A 12,406-nucleotide genomic window follows, 5' to 3' on the forward strand; every position below is an offset into this window, starting at 1 on the left:
CCAGGACGAGAAGACAGTGTGGACTTCAAGAGGGAGGCAGCAAACAGCATATGATGCACTGAAGAGCCTCCTTTCTTCAAACACAGTTCTGACCAACTTCGACCCAACCAATCCTGTGGTCCTGACATGTGATGCTAGCCCTGTGGACATTGGGGCAGCGCTTAGCCGCAAGCTGGACGACTCCAGGAAGGTGCCCATTGCATTTTACTCACATACTCTATCGTAGGCGGAGCACAACTACGCGCAGATCGATCGCAAGGTGCTGGCCACAGTGTCGAGCGAGAAGAAATTTCACGACCATCTCTATGCTCGCGAGTTTGTGATTGTAACAGATCACAAGCCTCACCTGGGAATCTTTCTGTCTGACAAGTTGACCCCACCCATTCTGGCCCCTCAAATGGTCCATTGTTTTGAATGTCTACAGCTACACACTGGTCCATCAGTTCGGGGGAGGAGGTCGCCAACGCTGATGCACTCAGCAGAGTGCCTTCGCATGCGAATGTCCGTGCTCCACCACCGCTACTAGAGGTCTTCATGCTGGAGATGTCTACGAAGCCTCCTCTGCAGGCCACAGACATCGCTGTTTTGACGTGGCGAGACCCTGTGCTGTCTCGTGTTTTGAGCTGGGCACTGGGGGGTTGGCCTTCGGAGCGTTTGGGCGACGAGTTTTAGGCCTATGAACAGAGACAGCATGGTATCTCGGTGAAAAAGGGGTGTGTTCTTGGGGGTAACAGAGTTGTGATCCCCACTGAAGGCCGAGCTCAGGTACTGGAGGCACTGCATAGCGCGCATCCAGGGATCGTCCGCATGATTGCCCTCAGCCGCAGTTACGTGTGGTGGCCGAAGATGGAATTTGATATTGAACGCAAGATGAACACGTGCGGTGCACGCCAGGCGTAGAGACCAGATCCCCTTCAGGCCCCCGTGCACCGCTGAGAGAGAACGAGGACGCCGTGGTCCCGTCTTCGAATAGACTTTGCTAGCCCTTTTCAGGGGCGCGTTTTCTTCATAGCTGCGGACAATTTCTCCAAGTGGCTGAAGGTGATATCGGCGTCTTCCATGACCAGTGCCACGGTCATCAAGTGCCTGCGTCGCCTTTTTGTAGCTCATGGACTACATGACACTATTTTATCGCACAATGCAGCGCAGTTAGTGTCTGAGGAGTCCAAACAGTTCCTAGCAAGCGGCCTGATTCACCACGCGACATCTGCGCAATTGCATCCAGCCACCAATGGGCAGGCGGAGCACACGGTTAGAACAACTAAGGATGGTTTGAAGCGAATCATCCAGAGCGATTGGTACGGACGCCTAACGAGTTTCCTTCTCCGGTAGCATGTCACTCCATTCACAAGTACGGGAAGGAGCCCTGTAGAGTTGCTCTTCAACCCCCGTCCAAGACACTCCTGGACAGAGTGCACCCAGACGGGGTTCAGAGACTACCACGGACGGACCGTCCACACTGAAGAGCAAGAACCAGCACGCAGTTTTTCGTCCGACGATGCAGTGCATGTGCGGAACTATGCTTCTGGACCACGCTGGGATCCCGCAGTTGTTGCTGAACTGGTAGGGCCACTGTCATACCGGACTAAAACACCGGACGGCCGGCAACTGTGGCGACACACGGACCAAATGTGGTGCCGGTATTTGGATTCTGAGCCTACTGAGCAACCACAGGCCAGCGACTCCTCTAGGCCGCACGACTTACACACCGACACAAGCCGAACAGCCTCCCATTTATAGTTCTCGCCATGTCAGATGGCCAGTTTATCTGAATGACTTCGTCTAAAGTGCCAATGGGGGGGGGGGGGGGGGATTGCTCTTTACCCACCAGCAAGGAGCCGCCCTTGGAGCGACCCTGTGTTCGAGAGTAGTATGTGCGCCATGTTCCTTTGGCGTTGCTACTTCCTGCTGCCGCCTTTTGCACGGCTGCAACATTAAACCACTTCTGGAAACCTCGCGTTCAAGTTCATTGCCCTGCTCTACATCTAAGTAACGGCATGAGCAGGACAAAACGAAACCAATCGGCACTCCAGCGCCAACTCTATAGACCTTCCGCTTATCGCTAAACTTCTGCGACTCTAAAGTTGCAGCATGTTTCACAGGTTATATACAAAATTACACAACAGGGCGCTCTTCAAGAAGATATCGGCTAGTCACTGATACATAACTATAAGCCAAAGACTCCCTGTATGCACATGATAGTTTACCAGGTGTGTAGAATACTGCAATGCTTTATAACATCAGTGACGGGACCGGGAGGGGTTCCTCAGCTGTCATTCAGGGCAGGCAGATATAGGCTCTGATATGCTTGAATACATGGTTTACTAGTTACGAAGTTAAACAGTACCATTACTTATTGGTAATTGCATTGTTCTCGTTTGCATCACTGCCCACAGCACTACAATGGCCATGGCCTAGAGCTATGACAACACACCAAAGGACACAAGACAGCAAGGCACTGGCTGTCCGACGAGATGTACATAATAGGTTCGTCGAAAACTCTGAGAACCCCGACATAGAGCAGTAGGTATGCCTCTCTACCTGCATCTTGCTGATCTGATTAGTGACCTCTTTCGGCTAAGACTGAACTTAGAAAAACAAAGTCGGCACACTTTACAGGTTCTTTTTTTTCTACAGTTTACGTTGAAAATACAAAACTACACACGGAAAGGTGCTTCCACAGAATGTTCAATCTTTGCATTCCTAGGGCTCAAATGCAGTAAATGATACAAAACAAAAAGGTAAACTGAAAGACAAAGAAAGATAATTAAAAAAATTAGTAACACAGACAGTTTCGTCGTTATTGTCCACGATGTGAAGGCCGCTGTCGGGTTGGTCCGGCCTGCCGTCGTCGTGCCTGAGGGAACTGCGCGATCAGGGCATTCCTCACAGCCAGGCCCCTCACGTAGATGTGACGCTCGTGTGGTGCAGCCACAGCAGCTCCGTCCTGCAAGTCACAAGAAAATTGCTGTGTACTAAAATTACAAATTGCATGGTCAAGAAGACATGTTGGTAACAGAGCGACATGGCATCAAGAAACAATCCATTGGACGTGGATTCTTGCCTCAGATGCATAATTACCTTGTGGGGATTAGAAAACACAACTAAGAAAGGCCGCAGTGAGACCTTTCTTAGTCATGTTCACAGGGGGGTGACCTTTCATAGGGAGGTGAGAGTCAGCCTGCAAGGGTGCTGTATCGCCATGACAACATAGGTAGCCCAACGTCGGCTTTAAATAATTGGTACCATGACGACTTCATCCCTCCACCTGGGTGAAAGGTGAGCTAGAACACTAGAAACACCAGTGATGGGAATGATTTGGGTCATTTTGGAACACTGTTTGGAGCAGAAAAAACACTTTTGTACCATAAGCATAATCTGAAATCTTATTCAATCGACTGCAAAATACTATGTTAAGAATCAGGTGTTGGCCTGTCTAAATAAAATACAATGCTTTTGTGGCTCATGTGCCAAAAATTATGACAAGCATGTCATAATAAACACATTCGGTTCCGACCAAGATTCAAAGCTGCTGGTCTTTCCTCACCTGGAACTGCTACACTTTTTTGCCTTTGCCCTTCTGTAGAGCCACTTCCCAGCATAAATAAATTTCAAAAATATATCTTACATGCAGAGACTCACTATGGCACAAAGAAAGCATGTGGAAAATAAATAACACTTTAAAAAGTTCAGCTGAAATTGTTGGTGTTATTCCCAAGCATTCATTTCACTGCCGACTACATCCACAAAAAGGTGGGTGTTAACTAAACGTAAAAAGGGTTTTAACGAAACATAACAATTAAACCTAAAGAGAAGCCCAGCCACGTTTGGTGAATGTGAATGTTCAACCCTTTCCTGATACTCAAGTGCGAAGTATCCTCAACTAAAATTTGAATTTGAAAAAAAGAAAGAAGCATAATTACTACCAGCAATACACGCGACTTGTCAGAATTCTCTGGTTTAGCAGATAAACTAATACCTCAGTTTAATTTAGCAAACTTTACTGTCACATATATGGTGCCAATCAGCACTCACCCAGGCATATTTTTTTTTCAAGTCCACATTTGACTTGCAGTTGAGAACCTGTAAAATAATTGTAACTGAACAGGGACTGACATAAGACTCTTGTCCGCTTACAATGAAGAAGAAGATGAGGGGCAGGGGCTGGCGCGAGGGGAGCCATTAGGTCAGTAAAACGAAGGTTCCCAACGAAGTCCGTTGTCCTGTCTTTCACGAATCGACCTCACAAGGTCACCGACAAAGTCATCAGTCGACGAAATAGAGAGCTTATATGTGCAACATCACCCCTTAAATTTAGGCTGCACTGCAGCGAAGCAAAATTCACGAAATTGCGATGTTCACTTTGCAGGCGTAACCTTTCTGCAGTGCATCAGTAAATGGTGAAAGGTTACTCAATGGAGCTATTTAAACTGCCCAAACACACCACAAACAATGAGCAATGTTCCAAAATTTCTCAGAACCAAGTCACGTTCGGTACGAAGGTCGTATCAAACTACACATTACATTCAGCGATACCCAAAAGTTATGAAAATCCCCACATGCGTAACTTAACAATCTGGCAGTGAAGTGATGCATTAAGATACTTTCTAATTTGATAAAATAAAATGAGCTTTTGGAGCATTGTTAGCACATATTCTTCGCATTAAGCTGAACGTTAGCAGAATGTAGCAAGGTAAACACTTTTGCACAGTTGGGTGCAAATGGTGCAGCAATTTTATCACTGCAACAGGCACCTCTGCATGCATCTTAAAGCTCAAACCATGTCAATATACTGGCAAGAGTAACAGTGAAAGTGACTAGTCTCTATTTAAACAGGGGCGATTTATCAAGATCTGGAATGAAAATGGCGAGCTTCTATTTATGGGCACTTTTCAATGTTCTCAATATGCACTCTATGAAGCCAAATGTGCACTGTGTGATTTGCTTCCAACTAAGATATCTGAATAGGGTGTTATTGATGGGTTCATCAAACGGTCCAGAAGTTATTTGCCAGGGCGCTTAAACGTTACCCATATTTCGGGAGCCTTGTCGTCCCCGCACACCTCCAACTTTTGGAGTCGTTCGAGGATATAATGTTGGTCCTCGTTTGCAGAATATTTTTGCTAATGATAATTTTGATTCTGTTCAGTTCCCTGAATTGTTACAGTATGCTGACGATGTAAATATATATCGCAAGGTTGAAGGAGACTGCATGGAATTGCAGAGGAATATTGGAGCAGTCAATGCGTGGCCTTCAAATAACGGCCTAAGCTGAATTCAAGAAAGACTAACGTCATCAAATTTAGTCTAAAACAGAGTGCATACTTGTCGTTCCATGCACAGCATATCCGAAGTAAACAAAATTTTTGTCATATATGATCCTGGCATGTTATCGGGCTCCAGACTTCGAATGGACTCGCACAATAATGCTATGCTCGCTTCAACACCGCGGATGCTTGGCATGGTTTTTAGAACTACCTGAGAGTTTAAAATACTGTAATCTGTGCTCGTGTTGTATGCTATGTCCACTCAGGTCTGGACTTTGCATCTACTGCCTAGGTTTCAGTTAATTCTTTGAAACCTAATCAACTTTAAAACATCCAGAGAAGTTACATTAGTTTTATGTATGACCGACACCTCGGAAAGAAACGTTAGTATAACCATACCTGGCTACTAGGTGAACTGGGTACGGACACACTTTCGGAAGAAAAAGAACTTAATGGTTTGTAATTTTTGCAAAATCTTTTAAATGACAAAGTGTCATGCCCAAGGCAAGAACTTGCCGTGAGCTTTTCTGTTCGTTATTCATAAGGTGAGTGGAAATGTCTTATGTTGGTAGGTGCTTCAATCTCTTGCCCATCATGCGAACGAGACTCATTTTATAGTGTTTCATTGTCTGTGACTGACATGTCTATGGCCTTGAATAATTTAAAGAAACTTAGTGATGTTAAAGCTCCCATAAAATATGTCGAAGTTTAATTTGTTAATTATATTTGTGAGTGTAGTTTTAGAATCTTAAATATGTTTCACTGTCTGTGTTTTTATGAATGTACTGCGACAGACAATATGAGCTGAAAGTCCTTCACACTTCTTTGTCATGCCTGCCTGTTTTTGACAGAATTATTGTGAAAACCAGGAATGAAATACAAAGTGAAGGTGCTATATTTCAAACTATTTGTCAAAACTGGAGAAAATAGAGCATGTTGGGAGTGCATACGCAGAAAAAAACCAGGTCAGATGTTTCAGCTCATATTGCCCACAGGGCTACCACCAGAAAGGCACGAAGTTGTTGGCGGAATAGTGAACAAACAAACTGTGCAAGAGGCTGCAGTGTTTTGAGAACACTTAATGGTTTGACCCGTGGCGACCCAGGTGGCGGTTCTTGTGGCTCAGGTCCACCGTTGCTTGAACCGCCCTCTACGTCGTCTCCTTCTTCAGCTTCGGGTTCCGGCTCCTCCGCAGCGATGCAAATGTTGTGCAGAACTGCACAGGCTGCAATGATGGTGGCAGCTGTCTGAGGTGGGTGGTACAGGGTCCGGTGCTTGTGGAGGCAACGGAACCTGTTCTTCAACAGGCCGATGCAGCGCTCCACCCCAGATTGCACGGAGGAGTGGGCCACGTTGAACCTCGCTTCCCGAGAGCTTGACTGGAGCGTGCCGGGAACTGGCGTAATCAGCCATGGGGCAAGGCCATAGCCACTGTCTCCTGCATGCCCAACAAGAACGCATGACATCAGACACTAAAATAAATCAAGCATTGTGAAATGAACCTTGGCCACCACTCACAAATGCATATATTAGGGGTGGAAAAACTGCGGCTCGCTTGCCGCATGTGGCTCACCGCGGGTTTAAGTGCGGCTTGCGCCTTTCGGGTGAGTGTGCCCCCTCCCCTCCTGTGTTCCAAAGACGAAACGATTCCTAGAACTTAAAAATAAATGCTCGCAGTCTTGGCAGCCTAGTGCTACACTACGTACATACAGCTGGACTGCTCCTTGACACATTGATGTGTCCAGTGACACTGTTTCCTTTATTGCTCTAGAAAGAATTTCCAACCGAATACGCGTAACGGGTGTCAGGGGCAGTAGCTGGCTAGCAAACCAGCCAAAGCATTCATTTTTGCTTATTGATTTAAGTAACTTTCTGCTGCTTGGTGTTATTTGTTGTAGTCAACGATAATACTTGTTCCCTCCATATTATTTCTTTTTTAAAAGTTGCCTCCGCCCTCCTCTTTTTTTCCTACGGCTCTTCGAACTTTTGTTGTTTTGTCTGTGGCTCTAACCCCATGTCACTCTGGCCACCCCTGGCATATATTCTGGAGAGAACACGCATCTTGCAGGCAGGGGTGAGAAAAGGACCAATCTTCAGAATGTTTCCTTTTTTGCCCGCAGATTCAAATACCTCCATCAACCTGAACCATACATGAACCATGCTATCACTTGCATAAACTGAAGCATACATTAATGGGGCAAAATTTATTTTGGAATATTAAGTAAAGTCTTTACTTCAATTCTATGGCATATGACTTACTGAATGTCCTCCTCACGGAGCCTGTAAGAAGCTGACAGTGGTGGTTTGAACAACTACTAGCAAATGATAAATTCAGACATTTTTGACACAATTATGTTATCTGCACAGCCACTTGAAATGTTATGTTTTTCCTGCATGGGGTCATGTACCAGTGCAAATCCCATTTTATAAGAAAAAATAAGTTTATTTTTTTAGTATGTCTTGTAAAAATTAAGAAAACAATCAATTGGATTGTTTTTTATTAAAAATATGAAGAGTCATACTGATGTACAAGGTACAGTTTAGTCACTATTTGTCCACGTGTGTCCTTGTTGGTTGTTGTGGTAATTATGGCATAAGACAGGAGACGCCAATGAGAAACAGTGCAGTGGCCTCACCATTCACCCCATTGTCAAGTACAGTTATGAAATGCTAGTTTAATTTCCTACCCAGCAGGAATTCCCCAGGCTGAAGGAGGCCGCTTTCAATCGCCCTTCGGAGGGACGACCGCTTCCACACGTAGCCATCATGGGCCCCACCAGGCATACTTGTGTCTATGTACATGATCCGTGCCTTGTAGTCACACACCTGCAGAGGACAGCGACGGAAGTTTGTCACATCAATCGTATGGAATTCCAACACACTGCTGTAATTATTAAAGAGTGAGCAATCCATGGCCAAGCTTCTTCCCCATGGTTAATTTTGTTACACTTGGAGAAAGGACGCATACATTATTTTTATTAGTGCAAGCATTGTCGGTACAAATTAATATTCTACCTCACACTAAATGGCATGTGGTGTAAAGGGTGTTTTCACTGACGTAATTTCGTCCACCATTTTGTTGTTGCGAGCTGTCTGGCGTGTGCCAAACTCGAGCACTCCAAGGATTTGCATGCCCCCTCAAATGCGTACAGCACCGCTGACATCATCTCAACCGGTTACAATGTAATCCTTCAATGTAGTAAATTTGTTTGAAAAAACAAACAACAAAATAGCGAATTGACGTCATGTGCAAACAACCTATTCAGCTGCTGCATGTTTCTGCCTCACACTTCATTTGCTCTACTCTAAATGACTTCATTTTCGTGGGCTCGGTATATTGAAAATTTGGTGAACTGTGGCACCGAGGAATAGTTAGTGGGCATGAAATTTCGGAATTCGGAGTTCTACATATTCGTTATCATAGGGAAACATGTCTACATTATCTATTATTTTTAATATTAATTAAGTCGCGATGTTCGCCAATATTATGTCCATGCAAACATTAAGTCACTTCCAGTACTTGTTGAACAAACTCATTCTCCTAAAATGCATCTCTGAGTTCAACAAGACCGCTTCTGCGCATCATTGTGTGTCAAAGTCTTGAGAAGAAAACAAGCTATAGAATACTCTTTGCATATACTCAAGAACGAATGGTCTTCTTCTTGTATGCTAGTAAAACTACAATTAGAAACATGTTGGCAGACAAATGCAGGAATTTAAATGTACAGTTCTTCTCCAACAGTCACATACAGAATTATCTGAATGTTATCACTGCCACACACCACTGTTACCTCGACTAGTCAGAAGCCCAAATCTAAGGGATACTGTCACTGAAGGCACAAAAGATGCACAGCACAGAATCGTTCACAAGTTTGCCTATTACACAGATGTTTAGAGAAAAATGCTTGTCCGAACATACATTATATTGCTTTCGCGAAGTAGCTTATTCCCAGTGTTCACTGGTCATACTCATAATAGGAGGACATGATCCGACACACAGTGCAAAAGCATTCAAGGCTGTTTTTTACTCACAAACGGGTATTGGCGCGGCGACGACCTCGCCAAACACTTCTGTCGCGCCTCAAGATCATGACTCGATGAACTTTGTTTTGTCTATTTTGCACCTTTTAAATGGAGTAATTGGTCCCTCAATGAATATTTGCTAGCAACTTGACAGATAAAATAAAAGTTAAAAAGGCTATGTCTAGAGTGTCGCCCGACGGCACTCTTGCAGAGCGTTCAAGCGCCCTCCGACGGCATTCCACTCGCGCCTTTAAGTGCCGCCCAAAAGAAAGTCGGACGGCGCGTGTATCACTGAGGAGCGCGCTGTCGGCAGAGGAATTATTACTTGCTACTCAATTCACTGGCGAATCACCGTATACACAGTTCAAAAAGAAATAGGATAGCAAAAGAGAGGAACTGCACAACTTACCACCATAACATTGAGTGCGTAGTGATGCTTTCGGCACCAGTAGGCCGCCTTGGTGACGGTCTCCGTGTCTCGCGGGCCCAGGATCGCGACATGAGTCCCGTCCACGCACCCAACGACGCCGGCAAGCATGCCGTCGGCTCGGGCGAAGCCCTCCTTGGTGGCGGCCTTCCTTTCCGCGTGGAAGTTAATCCAGCCGCTGCCGAGGCACTCCACGATGGCAGCAGCAACAGCTCTGACAGCCCGGCTAACTGTCATCTGGGAGACTGACAGGTGTTCGTCTGCCGCCACCATGCCTTGAAAGCTACCGGTTCCGAAGAACCGGAGCGCGCAGAGAACTTGCTGTTCCACGGTCATCGTAACGCGATTGAACGCCGCGTCCGGAGTCCGGGCGCCGAACGAAGCTCGTCGCAGAGCCAACGCACAACGTTCTTCGATAGCCGGTACTGTCGCCGAAAGTCGTCGTCGGGGAGTTGAAAGGCGTCCCGGTGGTCTCGGTAGCGACGCCAACGGTGGCGGAATATAAGCTCGGCCGCAGCGTACGGCACCGCCATGTTGACAAAGTTTAACTTCCCCTCAATTCGAAGCTAAGTTTTCGAGCTCAAACCACAGCTCTCGCAAAGTTCGGAAACGCCACTTTGACGTCAGCGACAACTTCGACAAACGAGGTTTCGAATCACATTCTTTTTAACACAAACTTTGGAGGGATTTGGAGCGCCACCAGGTCACCTAGGGACAATTTACAAAGCATTAATTTTAACTTGGCGTAGGGATGTAGGGACAAACGGGCGCTACGTCATCGGCGCAGCCGTTCTATCAGGGGGCGCTCCTCGCACGCTCCTCGCGCGCCTCGATAACTTTGCTACATTCTGCCAATCTTGAAGAAACGAGCGTTCAAATGATTGGCACCTCGCTCGGTTTGACGTCAGCGTCGCGAGAGTCCAATTAGCGCGTCCCGCAACTTTCGGGCACAAAGTTTTGCTGCACGAGTTTAGCTACCCTGGGCGTATAACTCACTCGCAGAAACCGCATAAGTGTGGCTTTCATGGTTTTTTTTAAGAACAAATCTGCAAGAATAAAAAAAAAAAAGCACCCTGATATGGGAGGCAGATATACCCCTATTTGGCAGACCCAGATATGGATGCATAAAAAATTGGGCAGATCTGGTTATATAAGGCTTATATAAACTGATGTGCCTGATATGGCCAAATCTGCCCAATTTTTTATATATCCATACTTGTTTTTTTTTATATATATAAGTCCAGATCTGCCATTTTCGTAAGGGGAGCCCCCTTTCTCCTGCCTCGTTCTCCTCCTCGTCCCTCCTCCTCCTCCATCCTCCTCCACTTCTCTCCCTCCTTCCTCCCGCTTGATGCGTTATTGAAGGCGTCCAATAATGCAACGCGCGCGTCACCACGGTGCATTATGGCACGTTTCCCATAATGCACCGCGCGGTTACGCCGACGGCGACGCGTCACACCGACGCTTACGCAGACGCGTTACGGCTACCTTTACGGTCGCCATGGGCGTCGGCGTAACTGTAACCGGTCGGAGTAACGCTTTTTTGTGACACGTCGGCGTCGCCTAACGCGTCGGCGTAACGCCTTTTCGAATCCATCGGCGTCGCGTAACGCGGCGGCGTAATGCTTTTTCGTGACACCTTGGCGTCGCGTAACGCGTCGGAGTAACACATTTTCGTGACGCCTCGGCGTCGCGTAACGATTTCTCGTGACGCGTCGGCGTTCTGTAACACTTTTTCGTGACGCCTCGGCGTCACGTAACGCTTTTTTTGTGACGCGTCACGAAAAACCGTTACGCCGACGGGTTAAGGTTACGCCGTCGGCGACGCTGCTGGAGCCGGAAACGGGCGCCTAAGAGCTCCGCTCTAAGGTGAAAGAAACATCAATGAATTAAGGCTCTAAAGTCTGATGGTTAAGGTTCCATAGGTGAAAATGCTTCTGTGCCTAAATATTGCTAAAGCATGGTAGCAACCCAGCGATGTTGCCACGATTTGGCTGGTGCAGTGCTGTCATTCGGTTTTGCAAAACAGAGCCCGATACATCCTTTAGATATACCAAGGATAGAACTTTATATATTTTGAGCAACATCGTTTAGAAGCTGGCAGAAACGGCAAATGTGTCCGTCATGTTGCCGTCATGTAGCCGCAATGCAGCAATTTTTTGGAATCTGGCAGAAATGGCAAATGTTGCCGTCATGTAGCCAGGATGCCGACATATTGGTTGGACGCCGGCAGAAACGGTCAATGTTGCCGTCATGCAGCCGTCATTAGCCGGGATGCAGCAATATCGTTTGAAAGCTGGCAGAAACGGCAAATGTTGCCGTCATCTCGCCGTCATGTAGCCGCCATGCAGCAATATTTTTGGAAGCTGGCAGAAATGGCAAAGGTTGCCGTCATGTTGCCGGGATCTGAAGATGTGGGGTTCTGCCGGGCACTGTTAGTGTATTAGTAGGGATATGAAGTGAAAGACAAGAGCCAAAGGAAAGAAGGGGAACGGCGTTTCGTCCAAACGGTCTTCTTCAGGTGGAAGGGGAGGTTACATATCAGAATAAGAAAACCGTATATACAAGGGGCATAGGTAACACGTGACAGATGTGACGTTTTGGGGAAAGAGAGGGAAGAGGAAAAGTCGTCAAGTAAGGTGCGAGGTTTGAAGTCACCAAGTTGAGGAATGCGGGTGGGGGGAAGCTT

The 12,406-nt window shown here is 46.5% G+C and overlaps 1 protein-coding gene across 1 annotated transcript; it reads right to left on the reverse strand.

Moving 5' to 3' along the window:
* Positions 1 to 2,800: 2,800 nt before the first annotated feature.
* LOC115319618 (putative nuclease HARBI1) lies at positions 2,801 to 9,930 on the reverse strand (the record flags this gene model as incomplete). Its single annotated transcript, XM_040212088.1, has 4 exons — positions 2,801 to 2,947; positions 6,359 to 6,705; positions 7,955 to 8,093; positions 9,700 to 9,930. Coding segments are annotated over 4 exons (864 nt in total), but the record flags the coding sequence as incomplete, so codon positions are not given.
* Between the last annotated feature and the right edge of the window lie 2,476 nt (positions 9,931 to 12,406).

Source organism: Ixodes scapularis, unplaced genomic scaffold (assembly GCF_016920785.2).
Source record: "Ixodes scapularis isolate PalLabHiFi unplaced genomic scaffold, ASM1692078v2 ptg000769l_1__unscaffolded, whole genome shotgun sequence".
Classification (NCBI taxonomy): Eukaryota; Metazoa; Arthropoda; class Arachnida; order Ixodida; family Ixodidae; genus Ixodes; species Ixodes scapularis.